This window comes from Hemiscyllium ocellatum, chromosome 40 (genome assembly GCF_020745735.1).
Source record: "Hemiscyllium ocellatum isolate sHemOce1 chromosome 40, sHemOce1.pat.X.cur, whole genome shotgun sequence".
Lineage (NCBI taxonomy): Eukaryota > Metazoa > Chordata > Chondrichthyes > Orectolobiformes > Hemiscylliidae > Hemiscyllium > Hemiscyllium ocellatum.
This window is the reverse complement of record NC_083440.1, coordinates 3,154,109-3,170,380: the sequence shown is the minus strand read 5'-3', so window position 1 is coordinate 3,170,380 and position 16,272 is coordinate 3,154,109. Positions and strand designations below refer to the sequence as shown.

General features: G+C 55.8%; 1 protein-coding gene across 3 annotated transcripts in view; it reads left to right on the top strand.

The window, feature by feature from the left end:
• The first annotated feature begins 4,408 nt into the window (after window positions 1-4,408).
• The window catches only part of LOC132834558 (NACHT, LRR and PYD domains-containing protein 3-like), a 30,627-nt gene continuing 18,763 nt past the window's right edge, over window positions 4,409-16,272 (top strand). For 2 of the 3 annotated variants that reach the window (XM_060853500.1, XM_060853498.1), the window contains exons 1-5: window positions 4,409-4,521; window positions 7,868-9,289; window positions 12,853-13,019; window positions 14,865-15,036; window positions 15,118-15,183. In XM_060853500.1, the coding sequence (XP_060709483.1) occupies window positions 8,254-9,289; window positions 12,853-13,019; window positions 14,865-15,036; window positions 15,118-15,183 (1,441 nt within the window). In that variant the 5' untranslated portion in view covers window positions 4,409-4,521; window positions 7,868-8,253. Of the gene's footprint in view, window positions 4,522-4,756; window positions 4,921-7,867; window positions 9,290-12,852; window positions 13,020-14,864; window positions 15,037-15,117; window positions 15,184-16,272 lie in introns of all 3 variants that reach the window. The other variant, XM_060853499.1, reaches the window with a different exon arrangement.

The window sequence follows — 16,272 nt, the reverse complement described above, 5'->3', positions numbered from 1 at the left end:
TCCACCCCAACCCTGGGGCACTATGGGACACATCCCCATGGCCAATCCACCCCAACCCTGGGGCACTATGGGACACTTCCCCATGGTATTCACCCTAACCCCGGGGCACTATGGGACACTTCCCCATGGCCAATCCTCCCCAACCCCGGGGCACTATGGGACACTTCCCCATGGCCAATCCACCCCAACCCCAGGGCACTATGGGACACTTCCCCATGGCCAATCCACCCTCACCCCGGGACACTATGGGCCAATTCCCCATGGCCAATCCCACCCTAACCTGCACATGTTTGGAGTGTGGGAGGAAACCGGAGCAAACCCACGCAGACACATGGGAGAATGTGCAAACTCCACAAGGACAGTCGCCCCCACCCCCCTCCCCTGACGGTGGGATCGAGCCCGGGACCCTGGTGCTGGGAGAGCGCGGTGCTAACCACTGAGCCACCTCCAACCCACCAACACAACGCATCATCCTCCGACATTGCCATCACCTTCAAAACAATCCCCACCCCCAGGGATATATTTCCCTCCCCACCCTTATCTGCTTTCGGCAGAGACCCTTCCCTCCACCTTTCCCTTGTTAGTTCCACCCCCCGACTAACCCACCCTCCACTCCTCTCCACCCTGCTCTCTGACCTATCACCATCACCCCCCACCATCCTCTACCTCATTCCCGGGACACATGCACTCGACAACCCCACCTCCCTTTGTCTGACCGCTCCAACTCCCCCTCCCTCTCTGCCAAGGATAGGCCAGCTCCTGGGCCTCCTCCTCTACTAAATCCTAGCCACCCGACGCCTGGAGGAAGAACGCCTCACCTTCTGCCTTGGGAACCTCCAGGGCATCAATGTGGGCTTGACCAGTTTCCTCATCTCTCCTCCCCCCTCCTTATCCCAGATCCAACTCGGCACCACCCTCATGACCTATCCAATGGACATGTCCACCTTCCTTCCCACCTATCCTCTCCACACTCCTCTCTGACCCACCCACCTTCATCTACCTCATTCCCAGCCACCTGTCCCCCAGCCCCAACCCCCCTCCCATTTATCTCTCAGCACCCGCTCCACTTGGGCCACCCTTTTCATTCCTGACGAATGGCTTATACCCTAAAACGTCGATTCTCCTGCTCTTCGGATGCTGCCTGACCTGCTGTGTTTTTCCAGCACCACACTCTAGACTCTGATCTCCAGCATCTGCTGCCCTCACTCTCTCAGGATGTACATGTATTTGGAAAGGCAAGGACTGATTTGGGATAGTCAACATGGCTTTCTGCGTGGGAAATCATGTCTCACAAACTTGAGTTTTTTGAAGAAGTAACAAAGAGGATTGATGAGGGCAGAGCAGTAGATGTGATCTATATGGACTTCAGTAAGGTGTTCGACAAGGTTCCCCATGGGAGACTGGTTAGCAAGGTTAGATCTCATGGGATACAGGGAGAACTAGCCATTTGGATACAGAACTGGCTCAAAGGTAGAAGACAGAGGGTGGTGGTGGAGGGTTGTTTTTCAGACTGGAGGCCTGTGACCACGGGAGTGCCACAAGGATCGGTGCTGGGCCCTCTACTTTGTGTCATTTACATAAATGATTTGGATGTGAGCATTAGGGGTACAGTTAGTAAGTTTGCAGATGACCCCAAAATTGGAGGGTGTAGTGGACAGCGAAGAGGGTTCCCTCAGATTACAACAGGATCTGGACCAGATGGGCCAATGGGCTGAGAAGTGGCAGATGGAGTTTAATTCAGATAAATGTGAGGGGCTGCATTTTGGGAAAGCAAATATATACACTTAATGTTAAGGTCCTAGGGAGTGTTGCTGAACAAAGAGACCTTGGAGTCCTTGAAAGTGGAGTCACAAGTAGATAGGATAATGAAGAAGGCGTCTTCCTTTATTGGTCAGAGTATTGAGTACAGGAGTTGGGAGGTCATGTTGCAGCTGTACAGGACATTGGTTAGGCCACTGTTGGAATATTGCGTGTAATTCTGGTCTCCTTCCTATCGGAAAGATGTTGTGAAACTTGAAAGGGTTCAGAAAAGATTTACAAGGATGTTGCCAGGGTTGGAGGGTCTGAGCTACAGGGAGAGGCTGAACAGGCTGGGGCTGTTTTCCCTGGAGCGTCGGAGGCTGAGGGGTGACCTTATAGAGGTTTATAAAACCATGAGGGGCATGGATAGGGTAAATAGACACAGTCTTTTCCCCCTGGGGTGGGGGAGTCCAGAACTAGAGGGGCATAGGTTTAGGGTGAGAGGGGAAAGGGACCTAAGGGGTAACTTTTTCCCCCAGAGGGTGGTACGTGTATGGAATGAGCTGCCAGAGGAGGTGGTGGGGGCTGGTACAATGACAGCGTTTAAAAGGTGGATGGGGACATGAATAGGAAGGGTTTAGAGGGAGATGGGCCAAGTGCTGGCACATGGGACTAGATTAGGTTCGGATATCTGGGACAGCATGGACGGGGTTGGGCTGAAGGGCCTGTTTCCGTGCTGTACATCTCTCTGACTCTATGATTCCTGACTCCCCCTCAGGGCTCGCCTCTCACGATCCTGGTCACTTACTCCCAGCTCCCCTCCTGAGCAAGGATTGGACCGGAACAGTTATTTAGCAACCCCCCCTCCTCTCTCTCTCCCCCCCGCCCCCACACACAGATGCTGCTGAGTTTCTCCAGCACCTTCTGTGTTCTTGTGTGTAGTGGACAGCGAAGAGGGTTCCCTCAGACTACAACAGGATCTGGACCAGATGGGCCAATGGGCTGAGAAGGGGCAGATGGAGTTTAATTCAGATAAACTCATAGCAGTCGCTGGAGCTACGTTTACCTGTCCCGCTGTAACCTTATCCAGCCAGTCACCCCTATCCTTACCCCCTCACCGTTTCCTCTCCTCAGGGTATGAGACATCGTGCTTTGGAGGTCCCGGTGTTGGACTGGGGTGGGTGCCCCAACACCAGGAGAAAGTCCTACCTTGGCCGTTCCTTCATCAGGGCGGTGGTGGAGAATGAGATGGTACAGCACAGAATTCATAGCAAAAGTTTACAGTGCGATGTAACTGGAATTATACACTGAAGACTCCCTCAATTGTTCGATGCCCTCCAACGCATCTCGTCCACATCCCGCACCTCCACCCTCAGACCCCACTCCTCCAACCGTAACAAGGACAGAACGCCCCTGGTGCTCACCTTCCACCCTACCAACCTTCGCATAAACCAAATCATCCACCGACATTTCCGCCACCTCCAAAAAGACCCCACCACCAGGGATATATTTCCCTCCCCACCCCTCTCTGCCTTCCGCAAAGACTGTTCCCTCCGTGTCTACCTGGTCAGGTCCACGCCCCCCTACGACCCACCCTCCCATCCTGGCACCTTCCCCCTGCCACCGCAGGAACTGTAAAACCTGTGCCCACACCTCCTCCCTCACCTCCATCCAAGGCCCTAAAGGAGCCTTCCACATCCATCGAAGTTTTACCGGCACATCCACTAATATCATTTATTGTATCCGTTGCTCCCGATGCGGTTTCCTCTACATTGGGGAGACACTGGGCGCCTCCTAGCAGAGCGCTTTAGGGAACATCTCCGGGACACCCGCACCAATCAACCACACCGCCCCGTGGCCCAACATTTCAACTCCCCCTCCCACTCTGCTGAGGACATGGAGGTCCTGGGCCTCCTTCACCGCCGCTCCCTCACCACCAGACGCCTGGTGGAAGAACGCCTCATCTTCGCCTCGGAACACTTCAACCCCAGGGCATCAATGTGGACTTCAACAGTTTCCTCATTCCCCTTCCCCCACCTCACCCTAGTTCCAAACTTCCAGCTCAGCACTGTCCCCATGACTTGTCCGGACATGTCCTACCTGCCTAGCTCCTTTTCCCCCTGCCCACTCCACCCTCTCCTCCCTGACCTATCACCTTCATCCCCTCCCCCACTCACCCATTGTACTCTATGATACTCTCTCCCCACCCCCACCCCCCTCTAGCTTATCTCTCCACCCTTCAGGCTCTCTGCCTTTATTCCTGAGGAAGGGCTTTTGCCCGAAACGTTGATTTCGCTGCTCGTTGGATGCTGCCTGAACTGCTGTGCTCTTCCAGCACCACTGACCCAGAATCTGGTTTCCAGCATCTGCAGTCACTGTGTTTACCCCAATTGTGCGTCACGTCTCCCGTCTGTTCGAATAACAGCCTCGTATCGCTTCTGTCGTGCGTAAATCGCAAACCTTTTTCTTTAAAGGTTACATTCTCAAGTGAACTTTGGGACAGCACCATATCAGGTCAGGCGTTTCCAGCAACACAGCTTCAGCTCTGAGCTCCAGCGTCTTGACGTCCTCACTCTCTCCGGCAGGACCCTGATCGATGAGATGTCACTCATCGGAGAGCGGCCAATCATTTCTCAACAAAGCCCTGACTCATGAGGTTGCTGGGAGAAGTGCAACCAGACCAGGTTGGGGAGAGAGAACGGGGCACTCACAGAGAACTCTGTCGAGGGGTCTGGGCTCCTTCAGGGAGTTGGGAGGTGGGCAGGTGGATGTGCCGAGACGGTGAGTAACGAAAGCGAGCGGACACAGACCTTCCTGCAGGGAAGCAAAGGGGTGAGGTGGCGAGGAGAGAGAGAGAGAGATTAGGAAGTGAAAGCGAAAGCAAAAAGAGAGAGAGTCAGGAGAGTAAACTGGGGAGGGAGGGAATTAGGACTGATATTAGGGAAGGGGGTTAAACTCTGCAGAGCGCTGGATAGAAGGGGGCAGACTGACGCAAAGTTTTTCTGTAACTCTCCAGGAGGAAGTCCCAACAGCTACAGGACGGACTCTGACCAGTCGTTGTTGCTGGAGGGGACGGCTCGACTCCCACACACACACACACACACACAGAGACTGCCTGCTGAGATAACGCCGCGTTTCCGACCCCAGGGCTCAGAGCTGACAGAGTTTCAGCACCTCACGGTCAGTGACACCACCCACCCCCTGGGCAGGGGGAAAATAACAGCTACACGTGGTGGGCAGCAGGGACAGAGCATGGCAGGGAGGGTCAGGGGGGACAGCAGGAGGTACACAGCAAGGCAGGGAGGGTCAGGGGGGACAGGCAGCAGGTACACAGCAAGGCAGGGAGTGTCAGGGGGACAGGAAGGAGGGACACAGCAAGGCAGGGAGGGTCAGGGGGGACAGCAGGAGGTACACAGCAAGGCAGGGAGTGTCAGGGGGACAGGAAGGAGGGACACAGCAAGGCAGGGAGTGTCAGGGGGGACAGGAAGGAGGGACACAGCAAGGCAGGGAGTGTCGGGGGGACAGCAGGAGGTACACAGCAAGGCAGGGAGTGTCAGGGGGGACAGCAGGAGGTACACAGCAAGGCAGGGAGTGTCAGGGGGGACAGGCAGGAGGGACACAGCAAGGCAGGGAGTGTCAGGGGGACAGGCAGGAGGGACACAGCAAGGCAGGGAGTGTCAGGGGGGACAGGCAGGAGGGACACAGCAAGGCAGGGAGTGTCAGGGGGGGACAGCAGGAGGTACACAGCAAGGCAGGGAGTGTCAGGGGGGACAGCAGGAGGTACACAGCAAGGCAGGGAGTGTCAGGGCGGACAGACAGGAGGTACACAGCAAGGCAGGGAGTGTCAGGGGGACAGGAAGGAGGGACACAGCAAGGCAGGGAGTGTCAGGGGGGACAGGAAGGAGGGACACAGCAAGGCAGGGAGTGTCGGGGGGACAGCAGGAGGTACACAGCAAGGCAGGGAGTGTCAAAGGGGACAGGCAGGAGGTACACAGCAAGGCAGGGAGTGTCAGGGGGGACAGGAAGGAGGGACACAGCAAGGCAGGGAGTGTCGGGGGGGACAGGCAGGAGGGACACAGCAAGGCAGGGAGTGTCAGGGGGAACAGGCAGGTGGGACACAGCAAGGCAGGGAGTGTCAGGGGGGACAGGCAGGAGGGACACAGCAAGGCAGGGAGTGTCGGGGGGGACGGGCAGGAGGGACACAGCAAGGCAGGGAGTGTCAGGGGGAACAGGCAGGTGGGACACAGCAAGGCAGGGAGTGTCAGGGGGGACAGGCAGGAGGGACACAGCAAGGCAGGGAGTGTCAGGGGGACAGGCAGGAGGGACACAGCAAGGCAGGGAGTGTCAGGGGGGGACAGGCAGGAAGGACACAGCAAGGCAGGGAGTGTCAGGGGGGACAGGCAGGTGGGACACAGCAAGGCAGGGAGTGTCAGGGGGGACAGGCAGGAGGGACACAGCAAGGCAGGGAGTGTCGGGGGACAGGCAGGAGGGACACAGCAAGGCAGGGAGTGTCGGGGGACAGGCAGGAAGGACACAGCAAGGCAGGGAGTGTCAGGGGGACAGGCAGGAAGGACACAGCAAGACAGGGAGTGTCAGGGGGGACAGGCAGGAGGGACACAGCAAGGCAGGGAGTGTCAGGGGGGGACAGGCAGGAGGGACACAGCAAGGCAGGGAGTGTCAGGGGGGACAGGCAGGAGGGACACAGCAAGGCAGGAAGTGTCAGGGGGGAACAGGCAGGAGGGACACAGCAAGGCAGGGAGTGTCGGGGGGGACAGGCAGGAGGGAGACAGCAAGGCAGGGAATTGTCAGGGGGACAGGCAGGAGGTACACAGCAAGGCAGGGAGTGTCAGGGGGACAGGCAGGTGGGACACAGCAAGGCAGGGAGTGTCAGGGGGACAGGCAGGAGGTACACAGCAAGGCAGGGAGTGTCAAAGGGGACAGGCAGGAGGTACACAGCAAGGCAGGGAGTGTCAGGGGGGACAGGCAGGAAGGACACAGCAAGGCAGGGAGTGTCAGGGGGGGACAGGCAGGAGGGACACAGCAAGGCAGGGAGTGTCAGGGGGGGACAGGCAGGAGGGACACAGCAAGGCAGGGAGTGTCAGGGGGACAGGCAGGAGGGACACAGCAAGGCAGGGAGTGTCAGGGGGGGACAGCAGGAGGTACACAGCAAGGCAGGGAGTGTCAGGGGGGGACAGCAGGAGGTACACAGCAAGGCAGGGAGTGTCGGGGGACAGGCAGGAGGGACACAGCAAGGCAGGGAGTGTCAGGGGGACAGGAAGGAGGGACACAGCAAGGCAGGGAGTGTCAGGGGGGACAGGCAGGAAGGACACAGCAAGGCAGGGAGTGTCGGGGGAACAGGCAGGAAGGACACAGCAAGGCAGGGAGTGTCGGGGGGGGGACAGGCAGGAGGTACACAGCAAGGCAGGGAGTGTCAGGGGGGACAGGCAGGAGGGACACAGCAAGGCAGGGAGTGTCAGGGGGGGACAGGCAGGAGGGACACAGCAAGGCAGGGAGTGTCAGGGGGGACAGGCAGGAGGGACAGAGCAAGGCAGGGAGTGTCAGGGGGGGACAGGCAGGAGGGACAGAGCAAGGCAGGGAGTGTCAGGGGGGTCAGGCAGGAGGGACACAGCAAGGCAGGGAGTGTCAGGGGGACAGGAAGGAGGGACACAGCAAGGCAGGGAGTGTCAGGGGGGGACAGGCAGGAGGGACACAGCAAGGCAGGGAGTGTCAGGGGGACAGGCAGGAAGGACACAGCAGGCAGGGAGTGTCAGGGGGGGACAGGCAGGAGGGACACAGCAAGGCAGGGAGTGTCGGGGGAACAGGCAGGAAGGACACAGCAAGGCAGGAAGTGTCAGGGGGGACAGGCAGGTGGGACACAGCAAGGCAGGGAGTGTCAGGGGGACAGGCAGGAAGGACACAGCAAGGCAGGGAGTATCGGGGGGACATCATGGACGGGTTGGGCCGAAGGGCCTGTTTCCGTGCTGTTCGTCTCTCTGACTCTAAATGGGACTAGATTAGGTTAGGATATCTGGGACAGCATGGATGGGTTGGGCCGAAGGGTCTGTTTCCGTGCTGTACATCTCTCTGAGTGTTTGACTAATAGTTTTGTCCTTTTCTTTCTGTGTAGACGGTCCTGGACCTGCTGGGTTCGGGTCCAACATTTTGGAATCATGTTCTGGTCACCAGGAAGACACAGATGAACCGATCGCACGATATCATCACGAAAGCCTGAGATCCTGCAGTAAAATATTTCCTCGTCTTCGTTTCTGCGCCGCAGCATCCATTTGGGGGAAGAGAAAAGACGTATTGCCCGGTCAAACCCTGGGTTCGAAGGAAATCTGAGTCAGGGTGGCCCCACCCCTTCCAGGGCTGCCGACTCTGAGGGGGCCCGTCCGGGAGTTTGTCGTGCGCTGAATCATGTGTGACCGACAACGAGAGGAGAGTGAACGCGGAACAGACGGTGGGCCCTGTCAATAATCCGAACGCCGATGCGTTCGGCGCCTCCACGCCAACATGTTCAGCCGGCGCCGTTCCCGAGGTGACAAACCCACCAGGAAAACGAGAGGCAGGAGCAGCGTCCCCGCTGCGTTTCCCCAAACAGACAGCAGCGCCTCAGAGTCGGGGGAGGGTACGTCGGCTCACGGGACAGCCCCGGGGTTCGGGACGGTGTTTGACCCGACGGTGTGGCCTCCCTCGTCTGGCGGTGCAGCCCAGACCAGCGGGAGGGTGGCACCGGCCGCGGGCACACCGAGCGTGGAACTGGATCCCCTGGCCGGGACCTTGTATTCCAGCTCAGCGCGCGCAGAGCAGACAGATGTGGACCGGGCAGCCAGTGGCAAGTCGAAGGGCTTCACCTTCACCTTCCCCAGTCTCCCCCGGCTTTGGGATGCGTTCCCTCGGAACCTCGCCCCTCCCTGGAACCGGATGCCCAGCCAGGACCCCGGCCCTCCTGCAGCCCGCGGGGCAGAGGAGCAAGGACAGGAGGGCCCGGCGAGACGCTCCCTCTGGACGTTGGGCTGGGGGAGGAAGGAAGAGGCTGGCATGGGTGGCGCCGACCGAACGCGGCCCGGACCCGAGCCTGGCAGGGTGGGCAAGCCGGGGAGAGGCTGGATCTTCGGGGGTGCCGGACGTTGGCGTGGTTCAGCTGCCGGGAGCGAGAGAGAGGCCCCCGCCCTCCCGTGGGATAAAGGCGGCGACTTCAGTCAGTGGAGGGGGGAAAGGATGGAGAGCGTCGCGGGAGGTAACGGAGCCAGCCGTCTCAGTTATCGGGACCCTGGCTCCATCACCATCGATGAGCACCAGGCCCCCAGCAAACAAAGCCAGGCCACTCCCACCAGGTCGGACTCGTCTGACAATATGGAACTAGGTTCCGAAGACACGGATAGGAATCTGGGACAGACGGGAAAGGACGTGGATAGGCAGATAGGTTCCAAATTCCGAACAGCCAATGAGCCGCAGCCGACATTCGGACAGGAAACAACGCCGGTGAAAAAAGCAAAGTGGACGTTCACCTCTGACATGGCCGAGGCGTTGGATCAGCCGGACACAGGTATCTGCCCGGGCTCTCCCGTTCACACTTTTCAAAGCTGCTTGGTGGGTGGCACGGTGGCACAGTGGTTAGCACTGCTGCCTCCCAGCGCCAGGGACCTGGGTTCAATTCCCGACTCAGGCGACTGTCTGTGTGGAGTTTGCATGTTCTCCCCGTGTCTGCGTGGGTTTCCTCCGGGTGCTCCGGTTTCCTCCCACAACCCAAAGATGTGCGGGTCAGGTGAATTGGCCATGCTAAATTGCCCGTAGTGTTAGGTAAAGGGGTAAACGTAGGGTTATGGGTGGGTTGCGCTTCGGCGGTTCGGTGTGGACTTGTTGGGCCGAAGGGCCTGTTTCCACACTGTAAGTAATCTAATCTAATATTATATATATATACAACCTGCATCCACTGTCACCTTCCAGCAGAACACAGGGTGGCACGGTGCCTCAGTGGGAACCACTGCTGCCTCCCAGCACCAGGGACCTGGGTTCGATCCCACCCTCAGGGGAGACGGTCTGTGTGGAATTTGAGCATTCTCCGCCCCCCTCCTGATCTGTGTGGGTTAGCTCCAGTTTCCTCCCACAGTCCAAACATGTGCAGGTTAGGGTGGATTGGCCATGGGAAATTGTCCCATTGTGCCCAGGGATGTGCAGGTTAAGGTGGATTGGCCATGGGAAATTGTCCCATAGTGCCCAGGGATGTGCAGGTTAGGGTGGATTGGCCATGGGAAATTGTCCCATAGTGTCCAGGGATGTGCAGGTTAGGGTGGGATTGGCCATGGGAAATTGTCCCATAGTGCCCAGGGATGTGCAGGTTAGGGTGGATTGGCCATGGGAAATTGTCCCATAGTGCCCAGGGATGTGCAGGTTAGGGTGGGTTGGCCATGGGAAATTGTCCCATAGTGCCCAGGGATGTGCAGGTTAGGGTGGGATTGGCCATGGGAAATTATGCCATAGTGCCCAGGGATGTGCAGGTTAGGGTGGATTGGCCATGGGAAATTGTCCCATAGTGCCCAGGGATGTGCAGGTTAGGGTGGATTGGCCATGGGAAATTGTCTCATAGTGTCCAGGGATGTGCAGGTTAGGGTGGATTGGCCATGGGAAATTGTCCCATAGTGTCCAGGGATGTGCAGGTTAGTGTGGATTGGCCATGGGCAATTGTCCCATAGTGCCGAGGGATGTGTAGGTTAGGGTGGGATTGGCCATGGGAAATTGTCCCATAGTGCCCAGGGATGTGCAGGTTAGGGTGGGATTGGCCATGGGAAATTGTCCCATAGTGCCCAGGGATGTGTAGGTTAGGGTGGATTGGCCATGGGAAATTGTCCCATTGTGCCCAGGGATGTGCAGGTTAGGGTGGATTGGCCATGGGAAATTGTCCCATAGTGCCCAGGGATGTGCAGGTTAGGGTGGATTGGCCATGGGATATTGTCCCATAGTGCCCAGGGATGTGCAGGTCAGTGTGGATTGGCCATGAGAAATTGTCCCATAGTGCCCAGGGATGTGCAGGTTAGGGTGGGATTGGCCATGGGAAATTGTCCCATAGTGCCCAGGGATGTGCAGGTTAGGGTGGATTGGCCATGGGGAATTGTCCCATAGTGCCCAGGGATGTGCAGGTTAGGGTGGGATTGGCCATGGGAAATTGTCCCATAGTGCCCAGGGATGTGCAGGTTAGGGTGGGATTGTCCATGGGAAATTGTCCCATAGTGCCCAGGGATGTGCAGGTTAGGGTGGATTGGCCATGGGAAATTGTCCCATAGTGCCCAGGGATGTGCATGTTATGGTGGATTGGCCATGGGAAATTGGCCCACAGTGCCCAGGGATGTGCAGGTTAGGGTGGATTGGCCATGGGAAATTGTCCCATAGTGCCCAGGGATGTGCAGGTTATGGTGGATTGGCCATGGGAAATTGTCCCATAGTGCCCAGGGATGTGCAGGTTTGGGTGGATTGGGATTGGGAAATTGTCCCATAGTGCCCAGGGATGTGCAGGTTAGGGTGGATTGGCCATGGGAAATTGTCCCATAGTGCCCAGGGATGTGCAGGTTTGGGTGGATTGGGATTGGGAAATTGTCCCATAGTGCCCAGGGATGTGCAGGTTTGGGTGGATTGGGATTGGGAAATTGTCCCATAGTGCCCAGTGATGTGTACGTTATGGTGGATTGGCCTTGGGAATTTGTCCCATAGTGCCCAGGGATGTGTACGTTATGGTGGATTGGCCATGGGAAATTGTCCCATAGTGTCCCAGAGATGTGCAAGTTTAGGTGGATTGGCCATGGGAAATTGTCCCATAGTGCCCAGGGATGTGCAGGTTAGCGTGAATTGGCCATGGAAATTGTCCCATAGTGTCCCAGGGATGTGCAGGTTATGGTGGATTGGCCATGGGAAATTGTCCCATTGTGCCCAGGGATGTGCAGGTTAGGGTAGATTGGCCATGGGAAATTGTCCCATTGTGCCCAGGGATGTGCAGGTTAGGGTAGATTGGCCATGGGAAATTGTCCCATAGTGCCCAGGGATGTACAGGTTAGGGTGGATTGGCCATGGGAAATTGTCCCATTGTGCCCAGGGATGTGCAGGTTAGGGTAGATTGGCCATGGGAAATTGTCCCATAGTGTCCCAGGGATGTGGAGGTTAGGGTGGATTGGCCATGGGAAATTGTCCCATAGTGCCCAGGGATGTACAGGTTAGGGTGGATTGGCCATGGGAAATTGTCCCATAGTGCTCAGGGATGTGGAGGTTAGGGTGGATTGGCCATGGGAAATTGTCCCATAGTGCCCAGGATGTGCAGGTTAGGGTGGATTGGCCATGGGAAATTGTCCCATAGTGCCCAGGATGTGCAGGTTAGAGTGGATTGGCCATGGGAAATTGTCCCATAGTGCCCAGGATGTGCAGGTTAGGGTGGATTGGCCATGGGAAATTGTCCCATAGTGCCCAGGGATGTGCAGGTTAGGGTGGATTGGCCATGGGAAATTGTCCCATAGTGCCCAGGGATGTGCAGGTTAGGGTGGATTGGCCATGGGAAATTGTCCCATAGTGCCCAGGGATGTGCAGGTTAGGGTGGATTGGCCATGGGAAATTGTCCCATAGTGCCCAGGGATGTGCAGGTTAGGGTGGGATTGGCCATGGGAAATTGTCCCATAGTGCCCAGGGATGTGCAGGTTAGGGTGGATAGGTCAGGTGGAAATGCAGAGTAATAGGGTGGGGGAATGGGTCTGGGTGGCTGCGTATTTGTTTTGCCTGTTTCCACTCTGTCGGGAGTCTGCGGTCACAACGATTCCCGGTTCTGATTTCGGGTTTAATTCTGCCTATTCATGTTTGACTTCACGAACGAGAGGACGGTCCCCTCTTTCTAAAATAGCTGTCATCGCATCGCAGACCCTTTCCCAGCCAATGTCGTACTGTTGACAAGTCACCAATTTTATCCTCCTGCTCCTCTCCTTTCTCTCCAGTGACGAACGCTGCAGCCCCCCCTGCTTCTCTCTTCAGCTCTGAAGAAGACTCACAGTGGACTCGAGATGTTCCCCCTTCCCCACGGACACAGCCTGGCCCGCTGCGTTTTTTTGATGCCTGTTTTTAATTATGTTTTTCCAGATCCCAGTGCTGCTATCAGACAGACCTTGAGGGGTTATACTGACATCACTCTCCGCAGAGTGACTGAATTTTACCGACAGAGGATCGAAGAGGCAATTGAGGAGTATATCGAAGCTGTCTCCCTGATGATACTGCACAAGATAAAGTCACATGAAGATCTCTACAGGGTAGGCTCAGTTGTTCAATCTCATGTTCTGCTGATCACCCACCCCACCCAACCTTTTGAACGCAACAGCTTTGTTTCCTCGACCTGGCAATTTTATTTCCCTTTTGTCTGAAGTCTCACTGTCCTCTTAAGAAATGAGGGCTATCTGTTAATCACACGCGTGCTGTTTCGAATGCTCAGGACGGGATTTTGACCAGAGAACGGTCCCAGTGTTGGTTTGGGAAGGCAGGAGGGAGCAGAGCGGGCGAACGATGATGAGGCGTGTTCCCCCTCTGATATCCGACCTTTCCTCAGGCACTGTCGGTGTTGGAACAGACCCCCCCCCCCTGGCTCCCGGACGCTGGTCAGCACGTTAGCGCCGTTAACTGGAACTGAACAATCTCTGAATTTCTGAAACCCCTCCAGTCGCGGGGGAGCTGAGGACAGACTCTGTGAGAGAGGGAACACAGCTCCGTCACCGCGCTCTCGATGAGCCGGAGGCAGATCACAGACACCTCCCCACCTTCACATCTCCCCCCTTCTTGTTACAGTCAGGCAGAGCCCTCAACACCTCGGGGTCAGGGATTAAACATCCCACCCTCCCCCCTGGTCATCGGCAGCTCCTGTCAATAACATTGCGGTCAAAATGGGGATAAAGAAATCACTCCGGACCATTGCTACAATAATGGGAGAGGTTTGCGATTGTCTGCATTCGTCTCCAAACAGAATTATAACAAAAATATTTATTTCCCCCCTCGTTCCGGCTGCCTCAGTGCCCATCCTTAATGGGCTTGACAAGACGGGGTTGAATCACCTCAACCAGAGAGATGTACAGCACGGAAACAGGCCCTTCGGCCCAACCCGTCCATGCTGTCCCAGATATCCTAACCTAATCTAGTCCCATTTAGAGGCAGAGAGACGTACAGCACCGAAACAGGCCCTTCGGCCCAACCTGTCCATGCTGTCCCAGATATCCTAACCCAATCTACTCCCGTTTAGAGTCAGAGAGATGTACAGCACAGAAACAGACCCTTCGGCCCAACCCGTCCATGCTGACCCAGATATCCTAACCTAATCTAGCCCCATGTTTCCAGCACTTGGCCCATCTCCCTCTAAACCCTTCCTATTCATGTCCCCCATCCACCTTTTAAATGCTGTCATTGTACCAGCCCCCACCACTTCCTCTGGCAGCTCATTCCATGTGGACACTGACTAACCAATTCAATTTACAAACGGAGATTTGAACAGATCTCATGTTGCCTAAAGGTAGAACTAATCCATCCTAGCTCTTTCATAAATGATACCATGACATTGCACAGAATAACGTCACAAATCTGAGAAAGTCTGATTTAACTTATAGGTGCTTATCAAAAAATCAGGGACAATTTATCTATTTAATTTTTGCAACAATTTCTCCTAACGGTGGCTCCCTTTCAATTGATCCACAGGGAAATATGTACAGACTTGATAATTACAGGAGTCTTTTTGCCCTTAACGATATCACCGAGAGAGAGTTTTGAGAAGATTTGTAGCTCAGGTTGAGGTTCTGAATGTAGGTTTGCTCGCTGAGCTGGAAGGTTCGGTTTCAGACGTTTCGTCACCCCACGGGCGGTTACATCATCAGTGGGCCTCAGGTGAAGCACTGCTGATAATTCCTGCCTTCTACTTATGTGTTTGGGTTGGTGATGTCACAGGAAGTGACGCATAAATGGAAGGCAGGACTCATGAACAGTGCTTCACCCGGAGGCCCACTGAAGATGTTACCGCGCGTGGGGTGACGAAACGTCTGAAACCGAACCTTCCACCTCAGCGAGCGATCCTACACCCAGAGAGAGGCTGAGGGTGTGACTGAGCTACTGTTTTCCAGGAAATCCAACGCCTAGTGAAGGACGGGAGTCATCGTCGAGCCACGGAACATCTCCTGGATTCGGTGATGGAGAGTGGAGCTCAGGCAGGGAGAGTCATGTGGGAAACATTCATCAAGATGAAACTTACCAACCCCAAACTGAGCAACATACTGCAAGAGATTGAGAGTAAAGGTACAGCGAGACACCGAATACGGGTTTCTGGTTACACGCACAAGTATTGAGAGATGTAAGCCATGAACTTTATCTCAATAGGAGCCAGCCTACGGATGGAAGTGAGCCAGAGTTTAATGGAACCCAAAGTGTCCAACTACCTCAAAGGTAAAAGCATCAGAAAATGGCGGGCTGAAATGCGAGACGCAACTAGCACACTGGGAGACGGGGCCTCTGGGGAATAGGGTTTAGGATCCAAAGACAAAGGAGACCATTCAGCCCTTCCAGCCTTGGCTGTCATTCACTGAGATAACAAACCAGTGTAGTTTCATACAAAAACGTTCGATCGGTTCCCTCAAGAGCGTGGTTGAACACACGGGTAGGACAGGTTTAGGGTGGGTGTAGGCTAAAGGGACGGGTTCCATGAGGAAAGCTGGTCAGCAGGGATGGAGTTAACCAAAGGGTCTGCTTTCGTACTGCATGACTCTGACTCTATACGTGTAGCCTACTTTTGCACAGAAACAGGCCCTTCGGCCCAACCCGTCCATGCGGTTCCAGATATCCTAACCTCATCCAGTCCCATTTAGAGTCAGAGAGATGTACAGCACGGAAACAGGCCCTTCGGCCCAACCCGTCCATGCTGACCCAGATATCCTAACCTAATCTAGTCCCATTTAGAGTCAGAGAGATGTACAGCACGGAAACAGGCCCTTCGGCCCAACCCGTCCATGCTGTCCCAGATATCCTAACCTAATCTAGCCCCCTGTGCCAGCACTTGGCCCATCTCCCTCTAAACCCTTCCTATTCATGTCCCCATCCACCTTTTAAATGCTGTCATTGTACCAGCCCCCACCACTTCCTCTGGCAGCTCATTCCATACACGTACCATCCTCTGGGGGAAAAAGTTACCCCTTAGGTCCCTTTCCCCTCTCACCCTAAACCTATGCCCCTCTAGTTCTGGGCTCCCCCACCCCAGGGGGAAAAGACTTTGTCTATTTACCCTATCCATACCCCTCATGGTTTTATAAGCCTCTATAAGGTCACCCCTCAGCCTCCGACGCTCCAGGGAAAACAGCCCCAGCCTGTTCAGCCTCTCCCTGTCGCTCAGACCTGATTCTCACTCTCCCATCTGACACCCACAATGGTGTTTATTTGGAAACTAAGACTTTTTAAGTTGGTGGACCCTAATAACCGAGCACAGTTCAATATACCACAGCGTCTTGGCTTCACCATGTCTCATTGGCTGTCCCCATCCTG